The 21315-nt window shown below is 47.9% G+C and overlaps 1 protein-coding gene across 6 annotated transcripts in view; it reads left to right on the forward strand.

The window, feature by feature from the left end:
- LRRC7 (leucine rich repeat containing 7) overlaps nucleotides 1-21315 on the forward strand; it is a 100224-nt gene that overhangs the window by 61503 nt on the left and 17406 nt on the right. For 5 of the 6 annotated variants that reach the window (XR_015805293.1, XR_015805292.1, XM_088169577.1 and 2 more), the window contains exons 11-19: nucleotides 2194-2323; nucleotides 3098-3213; nucleotides 6567-6636; nucleotides 8598-8697; nucleotides 10219-10343; nucleotides 13358-13558; nucleotides 18248-18359; nucleotides 18538-18718; nucleotides 19523-21200. Coding sequence is in view for 4 of the 6 variants with exons in the window: in XM_088169577.1 (XP_088025703.1) it covers nucleotides 2194-2323; nucleotides 3098-3213; nucleotides 6567-6636; nucleotides 8598-8697; nucleotides 10219-10343; nucleotides 13358-13558; nucleotides 18248-18359; nucleotides 18538-18718; nucleotides 19523-21200 (2713 nt within the window). In the remaining 2 variants the exon portion in view is untranslated. Of the gene's footprint in view, nucleotides 1-2193; nucleotides 2324-3097; nucleotides 3214-6566; nucleotides 6637-8597; nucleotides 8698-10218; nucleotides 10344-13357; nucleotides 13559-16791; nucleotides 16906-18247; nucleotides 18360-18537; nucleotides 18719-19522; nucleotides 21201-21315 lie in introns of all 6 variants that reach the window. The other variant, XM_088169578.1, reaches the window with a different exon arrangement.

A 21315-nucleotide genomic window follows, 5' to 3' on the forward strand; every position in this document is an offset into this window, starting at 1 on the left:
GCTCTGCAGCTCCCATGGCTCTGCCTCCTTCATTTTGGGGCTTCCCAAAATCCTCCAGAACGATCCCAACCCTTCCCCTGCCAGGGCGGGGACATTTCCCTGCATGCCAGGCTGCTCCAATAAAATGCCTGTTCCAATAAAAATTGGTTGTGATGCCTTTAGGGAAAAATAATTCATGGTTGTGACCTGTTCCAGCTGCAGCATCCATCCTTGGGCTGCTTCAGGTTTGTGGGATTTTCATGGGGAGCTGCTGATGGGAATCGCTGAAGGACAAATCTTTGCTCCCCAAATCTCGGTGGAGCAGCAAATTTTTATCCAAGTGAAAGCTCAGAAGGCTCCAAGATCTCTTGGATGCTGCAAAAAGATGGATTTAAATCCAGCTGCAGCAATTTGGGGAGTCGTGTTCTAAAACTTTTTAATTTTTTTTTTAATTTATTTATTGAATTGCTGCAGTTGAAGAGAAATCCCCCTTTTTTTTTTTTTTAACCCAGCATCTCTTCAGTGTTTTTCGTGGAGCTTTAATCACATTTCCAAAGGCACGGCCACTGCTCTGAGCTGGCATCACCTGGGATCTCCACATTTTTTTCACTTGTGCAGTGAAAAATTTCCCTGTCCTTTAACGAGGGCAGAGTCTCCCACACATCACAATGAGCTCGGCTCTGACTCATCCCTTTGCATGGATTCCTGCTGGTTCCCTTTCTCCCAAATTCCAGCGGTGGAGCACGGCAGCAGAGCCCGTTCTTGTCACACGGGGCTTGGCAATGCGGAGGAGGGAACGTTCCCTCTGGGATTCCTCCACCACACCACTTCCATGCTGACTCCGTGCTCTGCTGGGGAGCTCCACCCTCGTTTTTTGGGGATTTCTGTTCAAAGGATTGAACCCGTGGTGGTTCTCAGAGTGCACAATAGGCCCGGCTTAGTCAAACATTCCCCACAAAATCTGGGATTCCCGTTCAGTCACCGAGATGTTCCCTGTGGGATCTGCGTGGGTGGGAAGGTGCCAGGAGGAATTCAGGACCCCACAGCTGGGCCTGGGGCAGGGCTTGGTGCTGGGGGGGGGGTGTTTGGGGCAGATTGGTATTCCCAGATTTTAGCGGGATCTGGAGTGGAAGAACCAGAGGGAAGGGCTTGGAGCTGGAAGAGCTGGGATGAGGGAGGAGGAGGAGGAGGAGGAGGATGGGAAGGACCTGGCACAGGTGGAGCTGTGGCTGCCCCATCCCTGCAAGTGTCCAAGGCTTGGAGAATCCTGGGACAGTGGGAGGGGTCCCTGCCCATGGCCCTGGAGGAGCTTTAGGGTCCCTCCCAACCCAAACCTGGGTTGGTGTCTTGGTTTGAAGGACAGGTGTCTGCCAAGAAAGGCAGAAGCTTCTTTTTTTGAAATGGAGAATGTAAACCCCCTCCCTCCAAATTATTCTGATTTTGAAATTCAGGGGCTCTCAGGCAAAGAAATGGGAATAGGAATAACAGTTCTTTACTGGGAAAATTAAAATATAAATGCAGCATTGCAGAGAACAAACCCAGAGCAGGGGCAGAGGGAGAATCCAAGGTGCCCCCGTCAGTCAGTCAGGGTTGGTGCAGTCCCATTCCATGGTGGCTGCATCCTCCTGCAGTGACAGATGTGGTTCTGCTGGAGCAGGGCTCCTGCACAAGGTGCAGTTTTCCTCCAAAGCTGCAGGGATGATGTGCAAGGCTCTGGTTTTCCTCTGGGATGCAGTGGGAAAAGGCTGCTCTGCTGTTCCAAATCTCCCCTTTGATCTGGGTAGGAAATGCTCGGCTCCTGCCCTGGCTGGAGCATCTCCCCATGGGATGATGGAATTTGATCAGCCCTGCCCTGGGACTGCATGGCCATGGACAGGAGAGATCTCCTGGAGGGAGGATGGGCTGTGGGCAAGATAAAGAACCCTGCAACAGCTGGGTGAACAGCTGGAACATGAACAGCAGAGATCCCCACAGAGATCAGGATCACTGCCACAGCTGGGTGAACAGCTGGAACATGAACAGCAGAGATCCCCACAGAGATCAGGATCACTGCCACAGCTGGGTGAACAGCTGGGGACAGAATCCAGACTGTGCTGGGCACATCCTGTGCTGGAACCTAAGACAGTTGGTTGCTGAACCCCCTGAGTTTTGGGGATGGTTTTGGGGGTATTTTTGGGGGTGTTCACCCCTCTAACCAGGGGTTTCCCGTTCCAGTTTGTCCCTGCTGGAGGAATTCGACTGCAGCTGTAACGAGCTGGAGTCGCTGCCCTCCACCATCGGGTACCTGCACAACCTGCGCACCCTGGCCGTGGACGAGAACTTCCTCCCCGAGCTGCCCAGGGAGGTGAGAGCTCATCCCACACCCAATTCCCGGCTGGAATATCCTGGGGGAGCCAGAATTCCATCCCTGCTATCAATTCCAGGCTGGGATATCCTGTGGGAGCCAGAATTCCATCCTTGTCCCCAGTTCCCGGCTGGAATATCCTGGGGGAGCTAGAATTCCATCCCTGTCCCCAATTCCCGGCTGGAATATCCTGGGGGAGCTAGAATTCCATCCCTGTCCCCAGTTCCCGGCTGGAATATCCTGGGGGAGCTAGAATTCCATCCCTGTCCCCAATTCCCGGCTGGAATATCCTGGGGGAGCCAGAATTCCATCCCTGTCCCCAATTCCAGGCTGGAATATCCTGGGGGAGCCAGAATTCCATCCCTGTCCCCACACACAGACCATCCAGTCAGGCAGTTGCGTTGTCTCGGTGTGCAAGAGCAAATATTCCAAATATTCGGTGGTCAAAGGGAGCAGTAAATCCATGGGAATTTGGGAATATCCCTGTGAAGAACCCCAGGCATTCCCCGAGGTTCCTGCCAATGGGAAAAATGTCATTTTCTAATTGAATTCTGGATTTTCTGACTTTTGTGCCTCTCAGTAAAACTCAATTTAGCCACCTCCTGAGATGAAAAATGATAACAAACTTTATGATTTTCTATTATTTATGTTTTTATTATTATTATTTACAAACTTCACAATTTTTTCTATTTCAAACCCCATGCCCTCTAATTTGTGTTCCCACCATTTTGGCTTTTCCATCCTTCCCCCATTTTGGCTTTTCCATCCCCACAGATTGGGAGCTGTAAGAACGTGACTGTGATGTCCCTGCGCTCCAACAAACTGGAATTTCTTCCTGATGAGATTGGCCAAATGCAGAAGCTGAGGGTGTTAAATCTGAGTGATAACAGGTACAGCAATTTTTTTTCAGCATATTTAATTTTTTTTTTCAATTTAAACTTTTTTTTCTTTGTAAAGATACATGTCTCTAAAGTGTATTTTAAAATAAAAAGTTATCTTTAGAATTCTAGTTTAAAAATAGTATCATTATAATTTAATTTATTTAAACTAAAAGGAAATTTTTTCTTAATCCTTCTGGTTTGGTCTCAGTTCATTTGACATCCAAAGGAAAACTTCAAGAAAATTGAATAAGGCCAAAATCTGGATCTTGGTTTGTTTTAATAGCTTCAAACCCATTTCCTTCTTTTATCTCCTGCTGTTTCTATGGGGGAAAAAAAAAAAGAGATATTGTCTATAGGTTTGTAATATTTAATGATTAAAAAGCTGATACTCAGGGAATCAGGAAACAGGGATTTGTTATTCTGCATCCACTGAAATCCAAAGAACATTTTTCATTTCCTTCAGCAGAGGTTTTTTTTTTTTTTTTGTCAATTCGTTTGTCCTTGCTTGGATGAGAAATAAACTGTTTAAAATCTCCTGTGCTGCCACAGGCACGTGGAAAATCTGAATTTCCTTGGGACTGATCCGTGGGGATTTGCAATATTTCCATTTATCTCTCCAGGAATTACCATCCACACTCAGCAAAAAATTAGGGAAGGATTTTCCAGTTTCATTGCTGAGATTCAGGTCGAACATGAAATATAAATGATAGAAACTCACAGAGAACCCCCCTGGAATATTGTTTAAAAATTCCTTAACTCAGTTCCATCAATTCCATTCCGTGGCACAAATTCCATCCTGGGTGGGCCTGTCCCAGTTCCAGTGGATTTCCAGGTGGATGTTCCCAAGGCTGGTCCCTCCTCTGCCCTGTGGGGACACAAAGGAGGGGACAGGAGAGGGGCCACTGCTGATCCAGGATTTTTTTGGGAATTAGGAATGCAGGGAGCCATCCCTGCCATGACCTTGAGTGGGGTCACTGCCTCCTTTTCCAACCTGGAAAGCAGGAAAATGATGGGAGGTATTTGGGGTTTTTTCCCTTTTCTTTCTTTCCCCATTTCTTTCCCCATTTCTTTCCCCATTTCTTTCCCCATTTCTTTCCCCATTTCTTTCCCCATTTCTTTCCCCATTTCTTTCCCCATTTCTTTCCCCATTTCTTTCCCCATTTCTTTCCCCATTTCTTTCCCCATTTCTTTCCCCATTTCTTTCCCCATTTCTTTCCCCATTTCTTTCCCCATTTCTTTTCTTTCCCCATTTTTTCCCCAGTGATTTTCCTGCTGATTCCAACACTGCTGTGTAGGGACTGACCCGGGTGGGGAGGCAACTCAGGGCTCCCAACTTCCTGGATTCCAGCAAAATCCCAGCTCCTGCCCGAGCTGGGAGAGGATTGGGATTCCCACTGGGGAGAAAAGGGATGATGGGACCAGCATGGCAGCGATGTGGGGTGGGATGTGCTGTTCCTTGGGATGGGATGGGGTGTTGGTTCCATGGGATGGAGTGTGGTGTTCCATGGGGTTTTTCATGGGATGGGATGTGGTGTTCCACAGGACAGGATGTGATATTTCTTGGGATGTTCCATGGGATAGGATGTGGTGTTCCATGGGATGGAGTGTGGTGTTCCATGGGATGTTCCATGGGATAGGATGTGTTGTTCCTTGGGGTATTCTTGGGATGGAATGTGCTGTTTGTTCCATGGGACAGAACGTGGTATTCCTTGGGGTGTTCCATGGGGTGGAATGTGGTGTTCCTTGGAATGGAGTGTGGTGTTTGTTCCATGGGATGTTCCATGGGATGGAATGTGATGTTCCATGGGGTTTTTCGTGGGATGGAATGTGGTGTTCCACAGGACAGAATGTGATATTCCTTGGGATGTTCCACGGGATGGAGTGTGGTGTTCCATGGAATGTTCCATGGCATGGGATGTTGTATTTGTTCCATGGGGTTTTCCACGGGATGGAATGTGGTGTTCCGTGGTGTGGGATGTGATGTTCCATGGGATGGAATGTGATGTTCCATGGGATAGGATGAGGTGTTTGTTCCATGGGATATTCCATGGGATGGAGTATGGTGTTCCATGGGGTTTTCCATGGGGTGGGATGTGCTGTTCCGTGGGATAGGATGTGGTGTTTGTTCCATGGGACAGAATGTGGTATTCCTTGGGCTGTTCCATGGGATGGGATGAGGTGTTTGTTCCATGGGGTGTCCCATAGGATGGAGTGTGGTGTTCCATGGGGTGAGATGTGCTGTTCCTTGGGATGGAATGGGGTGTTCCATGGAATGTTCCTTGGGATGGAATGGGGTGTTTGTTCCATGGGATGGGATGTGCTGTTGGTCCCATGGGATGTTCCATGGGATATTCCATGGGGTGGGATGTGCTGTTGGTCCCATGGGATGGGACATCACAGCTGTGCCCTTCCCGCTCCCCCTCAGTGGGGTCTGGTTTCCCAAATCCCAGAGCCAACCCCCAAACCTGCCTGAACTGTCCTGGAACCTGGAGGAATCATCTCCTCTGCTTTTCTGGAGTGCTTTGGGAAGTGAATCTTTCCAAACCAGCTGTCTGGGATGGGATGGAATAATGGGATGGGATAATGGGATTTAAGGTCTCTCCCAACCCAACCCATGCTGGATTCCGTGATCCTATAAAAACACCCTGCTCAGAAGGAGTTATGGGAAAAACATCAATGAAGATCCACAAATATCCTGCCATCCATTCCCATTCCCACTCCCAGATCCCTTTTAGGAAATTGTGTTTAAATGTCTCATTAAAATACTGATTTATTTTTTTTTTCCCCCTGCTCCATTTAATTTTGTCGTTTAGGTTCACTATGAATATTTATATTATTTTAATCTTTGGTCTGGCATTCCAACAAAAATGAATTTTCCATCATCTTGGAATATTTCTGTTCCAAACTTCCAGTGTCCAATAAAGGGAGCTCTGTGAGTGACACTGAGGTTCCTCTAAACCTCCCTGGGACCAAACATTTTTCTTTTTTCTTTATTTTATTTTTTTATTAATTTTATTGCACTATAACCAAAGGAAAATATCAGCCTCTCCTCAGTACCAGAGGATGTGATGTCAGCAGTTCTACTTTCCAAATAGAACTCTTAATGTGGAATATTAATCACAATAATAATAATAATAATAATGATTATGATGATAATAATAGCATTAATAATAGCAACAACAATAATTATAGTAATAATAACAACAGGATAATTGATAAAATATTGTATTTCAGTAAAATTGATTTTTAAGAGGCAGTGAAGTTTTAGCTATTTCAGTGTGATAAACACCCTGCTTTCAAATCTTTCAAGAAATTCTTTTGGAAATGAAGGATTCACCTTGTCCCAATATTCTCCTTTACAGACTGAAGAATTTGCCCTTCACTTTCACCAAACTCAAAGAACTGGCAGCCTTGTGGCTCTCTGACAACCAGGTAATGCTTTTTAAAATATTCCCATTATATATAGATAAAATACATTTATTTTTTAAAAAATTATACAAAATGTTCCCATTTTCCTTAGGAAAGGAGCTGCCAATGGACCCTGTCACTCAATACAAGATTTAGAAAAATTTGGGAAGGGTTTTTGTTCCCAGCCCAGCTGTAGATTTCCATATCCACCCATAAATCCTGCTGGGTGTCCTTTTTTTTTTTTTTTTATTTTACCACAGAAAAAATCACCTTTGCAGGATTTCTTTGGCCAGGATCAGCTTCTGCCTCCTTAGCAAAGCAGTAAATAAAGGGAGTATTTTTTGAAGTAGAAATTGAAGATGTTTGTTCCCAAACTCGTTGTTTTCCTGTTCCCACCCTTTGCTCCTCCATCCTTGGCTTCCTCCTCCCTTTTCCCATCCCTGCACATTTTAAACTCCTCTGCAGGCAGGGAGAGTTCAAACTGCTCAAAGATGCACTTTGGGTCTTGCTTTGGAGAAAATTCAATTTTTTTTTTTTTGTGCCTTTGGAATCTGAGGGGGCCTTTCTTTGTTCCTTACAAACTCTGGTTTATAGCAGATATTCTTTGGGATTCTATTTTAAACCGAATTATGCAACAGGAACCCTGAGAAATGCAACGGTTCCAGCAGCAGCTGAGCCCTAAAAAAAGTCTGAAATGTACATTTAGTTGTAGAGCCGAGCCAAAAATGTGAAAGCTGAAAGGGGGGTGGGGGGGTAATAGAAAATTATTATTAAATTTTAATGTGTTAAATGAGGATTCTGGGGTTTGGGGTGTTGTTTTTTTTCCCCCTCTGATTTCCATTTTAAAAATGAACATTGCCAGGCACAGAACACCCCCAGCCCTTTAAATATACGAAATTTTCCAGCATTTTGACTTTCCTGTGGCATAGCAGGGGTTGATTTCCATCCTCTGGGCTGTGACATTCCCTCCTGGATCAGAGTGACTTTGGGTAGAGCAAAGCAAAGAGAAAAAATCCCCAGCACAGCAGGAATTCTCCGGGAATTCTCCGTGGGATTCTGCTGTGCAGGTTTCCTCCCAGGTGAACTGCCAACAGGAATTAACTCCTCGTCATTAATTAACTCTTTGTTAGGGGTGTTTAATTGTGCAGTGCCAGGTCTGATCCCTTTTTCCTTGCAGCAGCCAGGCAGAATTCCCAATGCAATTCTGCTGGGAATGACAGGAGCTGCAGGAATGAGTGTGGGGCTGTGGGCTGGGCTTTGCACCCCTCATTAGGGATTTGTTATTATTTTATTTGGGTTTTTTTAGAGCCAGGATTAACAGAAACACGATTGAGGTGATTCTCGTGTTCAGGCTTGGATGTTTATTGTATTTTATCAGAAATTACAGAAAGTGTGACAGCACCTCCAGCTCCTGGCTAGAAGTGGGAGAAATGGAACAGCTGAGGCTGCTTCAAGCCAAACAAACCAATAAAAGTTTAACACCTCCATTATTGATCCTTTTGCCCCAATAATAGATTTTTGTGACCTTTAGAGTGACATTTGACCAACCCAAGGTCACTGCCTGAGTTCTGTGAGGAAGAAGATGAACAAAGGAAAAGACACCACCCCAAATTCTCCATCTTGTCCCAAACCCACCGCTGTACTGTAAAAACCTCAAATTTAAACCCCATCACCCAGTGAAAACACACACACCTGACCCACTGCACATTGGTGATTTCTCACTCATTATTCAGATTTCCTAACTCATTATTCACATTTCCTAACTCATTATTCACATTTCCAAGCCTTCTCCAAGGTTCCAGCTCCAGAGCAGTGTTTTCCAGGGGGGTTCTGTGCCTGGGAGCACAGAAATCTCCAAAATTTCTGGGATGCAGCAGTGAGGACAGGAACTCTCCACGGGGGAGAGCTGCACCCTGTGCAATTCCCTGCCCAATTCCCGGGAATTCATGGGTTTTCTTCCCTTTTTTTTTTTTTTTTTTTTGCAGTCCAAGGCTCTGATCCCCCTGCAGACCGAGGCACACCCCGAGACCAAGCAGCGAGTGCTCACCAATTACATGTTCCCCCAGCAGCCCCGCAGCGACGAAGGTAAAACCCCAGCAGCTCCTTCTGTGTCCCAGCTGGGACACGCAGCAGGCTGAGAAAAAAAAGGGTAAAATTGGTTTATTGTACTCGATATCAAATTTATTGGAAGGTTTTAATATTTACTGGAAGGATTCACCTTGGGCAGTGCCAGAGCCCGGCCAGGGCTGAACCCAAATCAAATCCAAGGTGGATTTTGGTCACGGGATCCAAATCAAATCCAAGGTGGATTTTGGTCACGGGATCCAAATCAAATCCAAGGTGGATTTTGGTCACGAGTTTTCACATTTTAATAATTTTGGTTCATCTACATGTCGGGGTCAGTTTTAGTCGGGGTCAGTTTTAGTCGGGGTCAGTTTTAGTCGGGGTCAATTTTGTTGGGGTCAATTTTGTTGGGGTCAATTTTAGTCGTGGTCAGTTTTATTTGGGTCAGTTATATTGGGGTTAATTTAGTCGGGGTCAATTTTATTGGGGTGAATTCACATTGGGCTCCCCCCATAGCCCCAGGCTGTGCAGTCTCAGCCCCTCTGCTTTTCCCCCTTTCCCTTCCCATTGTTTCTGATTTTTGGGTCCCAGCTGTCCTTGATTCTCCAGCTGGAAAGGAATTGTTTTGTCCCTGCCCTGAGAACAGAACTCACCAACACCTGACATGAAATTCCAGAGTCACACAGCAAGCAGCAGAGATTCTGGAAAACAGAAAACAGAAAACCCAAAGCATCAGGGGGAGGCAGGGAATTCCAGAGGGAAGGGAAGGTTCAGCCACAGCTCCAGTGACACCCCAAGGCCACGGGGACACCCCTGGATTTGGCCCCATGGATGGATCCTGATATTCCCAGCCTGGCACACTGACATCTCCTGATTTATATTTCACACTGACATCTCCTGATATGAATCCTCAGATTGACATCTCCTGATTTATATTTCACACTGACATCCCCTGATTTATATTTTCACACTGACATCTCCTGATTTCCATTTTCACACTGACATCCCCTGATATGAATCCTCAGATTGACATTTTGTGATTTCCATTTTCACACTGACATCTCCTGATTTACACTTTCACATTGACATTTTCTGGTATAAATTTTCAGACTGACATTTTTCTGATTCATCATTTCAGACTGACATTTTTCTGATTCACCATTTCAGACTGACATTTTTCTGATTTCCACTTTCACACTGATGTTTTCTGGACCCCTTTTTTTATTTTCAGAGAGGTTTTTCAGGAGCAGTCTGAGCCCTGGGTGTGCCAGGGAATTGTTGGCTCCACACAGGAGCTGGGAATGTCCCTCCCCATGGGGGCTCAGGACTCCCAAACTTCCCTGGATCGAGGCTTTGCTCCACTAAATTCAGATTTTTCACATTCCCCCTCTGCTCCAGGGCTGCCCCTAACCCTGGTGGTGTTTCCCATCACCCCCATCCCATTTTTATTCCAAACTCTGGGATGGTTTCTCACATTTTCAGTCACCCAGGAAGGAAAATTCCGTTTGGATCGTTCCCATCTCCCTTCCCAATTCCCTGCAGATTTCCAGTCAGACAGTGACAGCTTTAACCCCACTCTGTGGGAGGAGCAGAGGCAGCAGAGGATGACTGTGGCCTTCGAGTTCGAAGACAAGAAAGAAGAGGAGGAAAATCCAGGGAAAGTCAAGGTAAGAGCTGCTGGATTTATTCTGGGACTCAGTTTTTATGGCCAGGGTTCAAAATGTATTGCTTGAACTGGGTTTGTGTTTTAATGGCAGATTCCTGCTCTGTCCCAAAGGGAATTGAGACAGAATTACTGTCCAGCCTATTCTTTTTAAAATTATTATAATATATTATATATATATATATTATATATATTTATTTTTTTACTCTATTTTATTTATTTTTATTTTTTTATTATCCAACCAAACAAAATTCTTTCAGGAATATTTGAATCCCCCACAGGGGATCCCTTATTCCTCTCAAAGCAGAAGTCAAGGAGGGCTTTGCAGCCTCGTGGAATGTGCACTGGAGGGGGCATCACTTGTAAAAAAAAAGCTCAAAGCATGAATTTCCTCCCCCAGTTTTATGAAATTAATGTCATTGCAGAGTTCTCCATCAATCCTCAATCAGCTGCATTGTCAGGAGGATTTTTTTTCAAACCTGTCAGCCTTTGCAGGGCATGGAAATGTTTTTTTCTTGGATAATATAAAGGAATTATCCCACACTTCAACCCTGCAAATGTCCAAAGTAAAATGCAGGGTCAGAGATAAAATCATCTGAGGAGATTTAAATCGGATTTTTACTTCTCAACAGTTCTCTTGTCAATAGCAATTGAACATTCCATTGAAAACTTGGTGGAAATTCTTGATTTTTCTTTCCAGTATTTTTCCCAGTCGGGAATTTCTCTCCAGCTCCCGTGCCCAGAGCTAATGGACTGTGCCAAAAGCACCTCACAATAAATAGATTAAAGTGGAATTTTACCCTGGATGAATTGCAGCTTTATGGGAAAGTTTTGCATCCGGGAAAGTTTTCTGTTGTTCCACAACTTTCATCAGAATTTTCCCTGGGGGGTGGAGATTTCAACATGAACATTTTTTAGCAGCTTCACCAGAGCTTTTAAGGGATGCATTCAAATAAATTTAAATCCTCAGCAGGCAGCAACCACCACCACTGCAGCGTTTTATGAGAGCAGAAGAAGTTTTCACTTTTTTTCTCTCATCAAACTGAACTTTCAGCCACACGGATGTTAAAACAGATTTGGACACTGAGATTGTCCAATAGCTTTTTTTTTTTTCTTTTTTTTTTTTTTTTTCTTTCCATGGAGGATTTTGAACTTTGAAAATTCTCTCTTTGGGGTCAGACTGCTTGGGATGGGACCGGGGAGAGAATCCAAATTTCCTGTGGGATGCTGAATGTGGGTCAGGGAGGGAGAGATCCACACCCCAGTGCTGTCCCCCCACCGCAGCAGTTTGATATTAAAGCTGCCAGGGAGGTGAAATTCCTGCTGAAATCTCTTTTTTTGGGGGGTTGTCTGTCTGTCTTCAGCTCCTTCTCCCTGCCTGGAATTCCTGGGGATTTGCACCCAGTGCCTCTCGGGGCCACCCCCAAACTCCATTTCATTAGTGCTGCTCCCCAGGCTCGATTTTTCTCCTTCTCTTGGAATTCTTTATTAAAAGTGACATCCCCCTCATAGATTTCAACGTTTTCTCTTCTTCTCCCTGATTTTTATTCTCTCCTGGTTCGGATCTGGATGCCAGCACTCGATGCAGTTTTATTTACCAAATCGATCATGCTTTTTTGCCTCTGAAATATTCCTACAGACAGATCATTTCCAGCTGAATCCAAAAATTGCATTTTTTTCCTGCTCGTTGGGAATTTAAATCCAGAGTCTCTGGCAGGGAGCTCTTAAACTCAGCTCAGCTACACCACGAGGTAAAAGCTGCTGGGTGCTTAAATTCCAGATCCTTCATCACCGGCAGGAATTTGGAGTTTCCTGACACGCTCTGGGAAACTTGGGAAGTTCAGATGTGGGGTTTTTCCAGGAAATCCGTGGGTCTGGCAGTCAGGGAAAGCTCAGCCAGACCTTGGGGACTCCCTGGAGAGCTCTGGGGGTGTTTCCCTGTGCCAGAAAAGAGCCACAGACACCCGGGTGAGTGCGAGCATCATCCCTCTCCAGCAGCAAATGGCTCCCACAGGATCGGATCCCGCTCTCGGCTGCCATCCACAATTCAGATTAATCGAGTCCACGGAGCGTGGCTGAATTAATTCAGCATTTACAGCAGGGTTGGTGGGGAAAGCCTGATGGGATGTGTCAGATTCCCCACGCCCTGCCAGGCCGAGATGGGCTGGCAGAGATAAATTCCCGTCCTTTATTTTATGTCACTGGGATTGCGTTTGATGCTGACAGAGAGGGGAGGAGCAAATTTCAGTCCTGAGCTCCTCAAACTCCCCAAACAAATCACCCAAACCATGGGGAAAGTGCTGTCAGCCCCATAGCCAGGATTGCTCAGCCCCATAGCCAGCATTCCTCAGCCCCATAGCACAATAACGATTATTCTGCTTCCATTCTTTTATTTCTGCTCCCACCCCTGATTTTAACCCCTCCTTTCATTCAGGGGGAGATGGGCTACCAGGGACAAATTCCCGTCCCTTATTTTATGTCACTGGGATTGCGTTTGATGCTGACAGAGAGGGGAGGAGCAAATTTCACTCCTGAGCTCCTCAAACTCCCCAAACAAATCACCCAAACCATGGGGAAAGTGCCTTCAGCCCCATAGCCAGGATTCCTCAGCCCCATAGCCAGGATTGCTCAGTTATTGCCAGGATTCCTCAGCCCCATAGCCAGGATTCCTCAGCCCCATAGCCAGGATTGCTCAGTTATTGCCAGGATTCCTCAGCCCCGTACCACAATAACGATTATTCTGCTTCCATCCTTTTCTTTCTGCTCCCACTCCTGATTTTAACCCCTCCTTTCATTCAGGTTGAGTCACTGGGATTACATTTAATGCTGACCAAGAAGGGAGGAGTAAATTTCAATCCTGAACTCCTCAAACTCCCCAGACAAATCACCCAAACCACGGGGAAAGTGCTGTCAGCCCCATAGCCAGGATTCCTCAGCCCCATACCACAATAACGATTATTCTGTTTCCATCCTTTATTTCTGCTCCCACTCCTGATTTTAACCCCTCCTTTCATTCAGGTCGAGATCAACCTGAAGCGTTACCCCACTCCCTACCCCGAGGATTTGAAGAACATGGTGAAATCTGTGCAGAACCTGGTGAGCAAACCCAGCCTGGGAGTGCGCCCCGAGAATTCCACCCCAGCCACCAACAGTGACCCCACGGGCAAGGACAAGTACGAGCACAAGTGGCCCCTGACCCCCAAGGAGATCTCAGTGGAGGTACTGCAAAGGATTCTTCTCACTCCTCTCCCAAATTCCAGACTGGGGTTTTTTTTTTTCAGGTTTTGAACCCCCCCCAAAGGATGTTTTGATGCGCTGGGAATCTTGGATGTGAGAGTTTCTTGTCTCACCCATCAGGTTTTATGCTGGATAAAATTTATATCGGGTTTTCATTCAGGTTTGGATTGAGGTGCTGAGTTTTGTCCAGTTTGAGATTGAGTTGCTGGTTTTTTGTTGCTGTTTTTCCCCAATGCTGTTGAATTTTGGGGTTGAAATCTCCCTAGATGGGAATTTTGCTGTGGATTTATCCCAGCACTGTTAAATTTCAGTGCTGTGAGGTTGGTGACAGGAGGATGGGTCCAGGTTCCATTTCCATCCCATTTAATCTGCTAAAGATCTCTGAGCTCTGTCTGTGCCAGGAGGTGCCCTTGGCACTGCTGTTAGGAATCCAATTAACCCTTAATGAGTTAATGAAGGCAGCAGGAGAGCTCCTCCATCCAGCCCTGGATGATCCCAGTGAGCTGCAGAATTGGGCACAGGGACAAATTCCACCCCAGGATTAACCCCCAAAAGGTGAATTCCTAAATCCTGCAGCCCTGCTGGAGTTTGGTCTCCTCTGCTCCACCAAAACTTTGTGCAGAAATGAGGGAAATCCCTTCGAGGTCTCCAGGAATGTCAGCATTCCTGAAAATCTTGGCAATTTAATGCTGAAAAGAAATAAATGAGGGAAAAGATTTTCCTTCTTTTTCACTCCTCTGTTACCTGATAAACTCCTTGTCCTTGAAATGCCCCTGGCTGTGGCCAGTCCTGTGTGCAGGAATTGTTCTCCCTCAATTTTCAATTGCTCTGTGCAGGAATTGTTCTCCCTCAATTTTCAATTGCTCTCCCCCAGTTTTCCATGTCCTGGGCACAAATGTTCCACCTTCAGCTGTGGCTGCTCTCTCAGTGCTGTGTTTTAATTGCAATTAAACGTTTTTATTCCTTAAAAAAGTAACCCCCCCAAAAGTTTTCTCTTCGAGGTGGCTTCAGAAGACTTCAGCTCCAGGCACGATTTCAATTAGGACTAAAATATTGCAGTTAAATATTTAATTTCAACTAAAATAATTGAATCACTCGTGTTTTCATCTAAATCTGAAATCTTCAATTCCACCATTATTCCTTTTTTGCTCATTAAATTCTCACTGTGTAAATCTGGTCCTTGAACCAGCTGGTGATTCAAGCCACGAGCCTTGACATTCTGCTCTTGTTGTTGAATATATAGAATTTATTTTGCATTAGCTGTCATTTCAACTTGAATATTCTCGACAGCTTTCTGTGGGTTTTAATTTTCCCTGGGTGTTCCCATCTGGAATTTGATCCCCATGGCCTGGCAGAGGTTTCAGGTGTTTGTTGTGGCTGTGGTGGCCACGTGGCCTCCAGAAATCAGCGGTGTGTTAATATTTGTTAAAATGATGCGAAATTTTCCAAGGAAAACACGAAGTGAGCTGAGCCCCAGCAGGGTCAGAGGCAGGGGAGGAATCCCCAGGGAGTGGAAGGAAGGAAGGAAGGAGATGGGAGCCACACCATCAACTCTGGAACGATGCTGGGGAGACCTCCCTGCGTGTGTGGGGATACAGAAATCCCACAAAACTCTGCAGAAAAAGCTGAAGTGCTGCAGCCAGAGCCCAGGGTGGCTCCTGAAGTGCCACCAAACAATGGCACTGCACTTTCCTCCCTCGTCCTCTGCCACAGCAGGGCTGGGAGCTCCCCACGTGCCAGCGAAGACGAGATTTCATCCCCTGAGCTTTTTCAGATTTTAATTTCCCTGGGACGGAGCCAAGACTGTCACCACAGCTTTTCCAGCAGCTAAAGAAAAGGAAAAGGATGTTCAGGGATGTTCTCCTCCTCCCCAGACACCAGGAGGGGTTTTTAGCTCCCATCAGGGTGGTGCAGATCCATTTCCCCCTTCCTTGGCTTCCTGCACGAGGATAAAACACACGGGGAGTGCAGGCAGAGTGTGAATGGTTCTGTGAACAATATTGGCCTGATTTCACTTGTAACCCATGAAATAAAACTTAATTAAGCTCCGTTTGCCTCGCAGATAATTAGCAGACAAACTCAAGCCCCCAGTTAAAGTGCACTTTGAAATCGCAGGTGTGCTGTGATGTGCTAAAGGCTGGAGGCAGTTCCTGATCCCAGGTAATTGAATTTCAGGTGCAGTGCTGGCTTTTCATCCTCAGATAAACTGGTTTCTGATCTCTTTTGGCTTTCCCTGCAATTAATGAGCACGTGTGTCTTCAGAAATTGTTTCTAAATAATGAAAGGCAGCATCTGGAATGAGGAGCTGAATGTCAAATCCATCCTTCACCTCCATTCACAACAAGCAAACAATGTCTTGATTAATCATCCATTAAAACAAACCTCTTCATCACTCTAATTCTTTGGGAAAGATGTGAGTTTTGGCCACAGAGGAGTCTGGGATTATTTAGGGAGTTGTGCTGCTTTTCCACGAGAAACAATGAGGAATATCAAGGTCACCAGGTCAGGTCTTCACAGTTGCTGTTCTCGATGTGTTTCCAGTGAGAATATCCCACATTTCCTCTGCCTCATCCCTTCCCAGAGCCCTGGGCTGCTCCAAGCAAATTCCAGGAGTCTGGTCCTTCCAAAAATCCTGTCCCTCCTGATTATAATTCCATGTTCTTGTGTTCTCAGCCTGAATATTTGGTGATTTTTCTCTTGCTGGTTGTTTTAATGGTTTGGAGCAGGTATTTTCTCCTCAGCACAGTTCTCTGCCCTCTTCCTGCATCCTTCCCCAGCTAATCACGAGGAATAAATCCCGAGGAATAATCTCCAGGCACCAACTCAACACAATTGCATTTATCTCTTCCCTTTCTCCTTGCAATTTTCTTCCTGTTAGTGACCTTTTTGTTCTTCAGCTTGTAAGAAAACGATCCTCTTAAAGAGAGTGGGATTAAATTGAACATGATTTGGGGCTTTTACAGGGTATTTCAGATATTCAAGGCAGATTTACAAATGCCAGAGTAGTTCTTTCAAAAGTGCATTGTTTTTTGTTGGAATAGCTGGGCTGGGGGATGAAAAGAAAAGGAAAATACTATAAAATAGGGAACTTTGTGCACCTGAAGTTCACCATCTTGTCAAAAATGGAACTGCTGGGTCTCCCTCTCCTCCAGCAAGGGGGGGCACTTTAAGCTGAAAACTCCTGGAAGTTTCATGGCACAATATTGGGATTCCAGGTCCAAGATAAAGAAACCAAAGAATCCCCCAAGAAGCCCCTGCCTGAGCCTGAGAACAGCCCGAAATCACCTCTGGAAGGCGTGGGCAGGGAGGACAAAGCCCAAAGCTCAGAGGTACAGCCACACCTGGGCTGCTCAGGTGGAGAGCTTCACCCTCTGCACTGCCCACAGCAATGGGCTCCCACCAGTTTGTCCCACCAGTTTGTCCCACTGCACTGGGAGAGGGCTGTGGGGGTCACTGGGCACCTGTGGAGCACCAGGGAAATCCTCTGCATGGGGAAGGGGTCACTCCATGTGGGAATCACCATGGAACTGCCTGAACGATCAGCCCTGAGGGCCTTGGTTAAACTGAGGATGCCTCTTCTGGGAAGGTCCTGCCTCCAGCAGAACATCAAATGCAAAGGGTTTGGAAAAGCTCTGGTGTAAAAAGAATTAAGTTCTCCAAGGATAAATCACATAGCAAACGATTCTGCAAATCTCTGTCACTACAAGAAGCAGTTAAGGGCAGTAAACCTCTGAGAGTTTCCTCCTTGTAAGTAAAAACAAGAAAACTTTTAAACCGTTGCAGCAGGTTTTAAACCATCATACATCCTAGCAACGTGGATTTGGTTTAAATGGTTTCAGTGGAAATTGTTTCTCTGATTATCACACCTCTCCCTCTTGCCTTCCCTCCCCAAAGTCCCTGGAGAACCTGTACCCCCTGTGAGGGTACAGAGACCCCCCTGTGCCACCCGCCCCTGCCTCCCCAGGACACTCATCCTCCTCACCTCAGAGCACTCTGCAGGGATCACAAAGGCCCCAAAATTCCCACTGGTGCCTTCATTCCCTCCCAGCCACCCTAAATGTTCTCATTTGAATTTTCTCTTCCTAAGAATGAGTCCCGCTTTCCTCCCCCACTTTGGCTGGGGTTATTTTCAGCACACGTCCTGTTGCAGGGCCTGTGTGAAGGTCAGGTGTGCTGAACTCTCGGGCAGAAGTTTATTAAATCCAAATCATTTTAATTTAGCCACAAACTCCTTAGAGACAAAGCCATTTTAATTAAGTACAGCTCCAGGGACAGCTGAGTGTCTGGAAGGACTCACCAGAAATAACTGAGCGAGGAATCCTCCCTCCTGAAATACCAATTGTTTACACTCGGTTTGTGTTGATTTCTTTCTGCTGGCAGCATTTCTGGCGACCTTGACTTCATCAAAAATGTTTACACGGCTCTGATGTATCTCGCGAGTTCCATCTGGTTTGTCCACATTTCCAGAACGAGCACATCACCCTAATTTCGAGGAGGGTTTTGCGCGGGATTAATTAATTAGAGCTTTCTGCTGACAAATTCCTGCGCTGCCCCTCTGGTGGGTTTGGGGTGTGTGAATGATGATGGGGAGAAGGCTGTGCAGAGGTTTGTGCGCTGCAGGTTGAGGTGTTGCTGCTCCCTGTGCTCACTGTGCCTTGTTGTGTCCCTCAGGATGCCTTTGGACACCCTGGCAGTGAGATGAGGATAGGGGAGCTCCGTCCTTCCATGCCCGAGACGCCGCTGTACCCCCCCAAACTCGTCCTGCTGGGTAAAGACAAGAAAGGTACTGATGGCTTCACGGCCTTTGGGGTGAAACCGAGTGGTGGGGGTGCTGCACTCTGCTTGTGAACCGTGGGCATTTGTGCACTTATCGACCCGACCCAGTACCAGCTTTGATTTAAAATGTGGTTTTTTTTCTGCTGTCGCCGCCCCCTGAAAGCGTTTGCTGTGTTTTGTTTCAGAGTCGACAGATGAGTCTGAAGCAGATAAGATCCATTGTCTGAATAACAGCGTTTCCTCAGGCACTTACTCAGACTATTCCCCTTCCCAGGCTTCCTCAGGGTCCTCCAACGCGCACGTAAAAATGGGCTCCCTGCAGACCACGGCTAAAGAAGCAGTGAATAACTCTTTGTGGGGGAACAGGTGTGACATCTTTCCTGACGCAGCTTCTGCTTCCCTTTTGTCCCGTCTGGGTCCTCAGAGCCACCCTGTTAGGGCGTTTGGGTTTTTAAAAAAAATCCGTGTTTTTCTCCCACGTTGGCTGAGCTGGCCGCTCTCCATATTCCACGATCCCACAGCTGCTGGTCCAGCTCTGTGCCATCCCCATTATTGCTGTCCCAGCTCCTTCCGCCCTGGACATCCAAAAAGGTTCTTGGAAAGCCATAACCTGCCCTGGGAACATTCCAGGACCAGCCTGTCCTGTCTGTGCCTGCCCTAAACCCCTTCCTCACATCGTTCCATCCTTAGCTCTGCCTTCTTAAAGAGCCGGATGAGAACGGGCAAAAACTGCCTCTGGTGTCTCTGGTTAAAAAGCCGGGGTGGGGAAACCTTCTGCTGCGCTCATCCATTATTTTTACAGCAGGAAAATCTGTTCAGCAGGATTTCTGGGGACACAGCACGGAGCCAGCCAGGTCTTTGAGTGACTTCTTAGCTTCTCCGTGTGTGTCCTGCCGGAGCCTGCGCTCCGGGGCAGAAACCTGCTGCCACCATTCCCGTGCCCGTGGCTGCCAACAGCCTGAGAGTAGCTCAGTGGGTGCTAGAAACGCCGAGGGGGGGGCAGGTTTGATTGCTGGACTCGGTGATCCCAGCGGGAATGCCCAGACCCCCTGCAGTCTCCCAGCGCCACCCCGAAGCCAGAGCGCAGACGGGAGAAGGCTGAACCGCGTCCCGACGAGGACGATGAGCGCAGAGGACATTTTATCTCGTTGCCTTCTCTCGTCTTTGCAGGCTGGCCCAGTCGTTCCCACAGCCCCTGGAGACCAAGCCATTGCTGAGCCAGCGGGAAGCGGCTCCGGCCGGGAACGTTCCGGCGCGCCCGGAGCGGCGCCCGCTGAGCGACGCCTTCGCCGACAGCTGGAACGACGGCTCCCACTACGACAACACGGGGTTCGTGGCCGAGGAGAGCGCGGCGGAGAACGCCAGCACCAACCCCCTGCTGAGCACCAAATCCAGGAGCTCCTCCGCGCACGGGCGCCGGCCGCTCATCCGGCAGGACAGGATCGTGGGGATCCCCCTGGAGCTGGAGCAGCCCGCGCTCAGAAACACACACGACTCCGAAGTGCCTCCTCCCAACCCTTGGCAAAATTGGACCAGAACCCCCAGTCCTTTTGAAGACAGGACAGCTTTTCCTTCCAAACTGGAAAGCACCCCCAACACCAGCCCTTTGCCCGAGCGGAAAGATCACGTCAAGGAGTCTCCCGAAATGACGAGCACTTTCACTCCAGGAATTCCGTGGGAATATCACGACTCCAACGCCAACAGGAGCCTCACAAACGTCTTTTCCCACGTGCACTGTCGCCCGGACCCTTCCAAAAACGTCATCTCCATCAGCAAGAGCACGGAGCGGCTCTCCCCCATGATGAGGGATTTAAAAACGAACAAGTTTAAGAAGTCGCAGAGCATCGACGAGATCGACATCGGTGCGTACAAGGTGTACAACATCCCCCTGGAAAACTATGCATCCGGGAACGACACCGTGGGCCCCCACGAGAGGGTGGACAAGCTGCTGGGCCCGGAGCACGGCGTGCTCAGCATGTCCCGCAGCCAGTCCGTGCCCATGCTGGACGACGAGCTGCTGACCTACGGCAGCGTCAAGGTGCAGCCGCAGCACAAGGCGTCGGTCACCAAGAAAGTTTATCAGTTCGACCAAAGCTTCAACCCCCAGGGCGCCGTGGAGCTGCCGGCCGACAAGCGGCTGCTGCCGCCCTTCCAGCTCAACGCCGAGTACCTGCCCCAGCCGGCCAAGAGCCTGCCCCAGGAGCTGGTGAGCCCACGGGGCTACCGCGGCTACGGGCCCGTGGAGCCCATGTTCTCCTTCTCGCAGCCCTCGGTGGGCGAGGAGCCGGCGGCCGCCCCGTTCCCCGGCCCGGCCACGCGGCCCGGCTTCCTGCGCAGGGCGGATTCTCTGGTCAGCTCGGCCGAGATGTCCGTGTTCCGCAGGGTGGGCGAGCCCCAGGAGCTGCCCCCGGCCGACAGGTACGGCCGGGCCCCGTTCCGCGGCGCCCCGGAGCGCCAGGGCAGCATGGCCGTGCCCGAGGCCCAGTTCCTCAAGCGCAACGGGCGCTACGAAGACGAGCACCCTTCCTACCAGGAAGTGAAAGCCCAGACCGGGAGCTTCCCAGTTAAAAACCTCACGCAAAGGAGGCCCCTGTCGGCACGAAGCTACAGCACAGAGAGCTACGGCACGGCCCAAACGCGGCCGGTCTCAGCGAGGCCCACCATGGCAGCTCTGCTGGAAAAGATTCCGTCAGACTATAACTTGGGTAACTATGGCGACAAGCCTTCCGATAGCAGTGATATAAAGCCGAGGCCTCCCCCTGGGAAGGGAAATGAGAGCTGTGCTAAAATGCCCGCTGACTGGAGACAACAGCTACTTAGACATATAGAAGCTAGAAGGTTAGACAGGGTATGTTTGGCATTTCTCTGCAATTAATGCCTTTAGTTGTGTGTTTCGCTCTGTCAAACGATTTGCACGTGCAGTGGTGACCACCAGAATTCCCAGGGGTGAAATTCCCGCCGTG

This window comes from Sturnus vulgaris, chromosome 9 (assembly GCF_052056855.1).
Source record: "Sturnus vulgaris isolate bStuVul1 chromosome 9, bStuVul1.hap1, whole genome shotgun sequence".
Classification (NCBI taxonomy): domain Eukaryota; kingdom Metazoa; phylum Chordata; class Aves; order Passeriformes; family Sturnidae; genus Sturnus; species Sturnus vulgaris.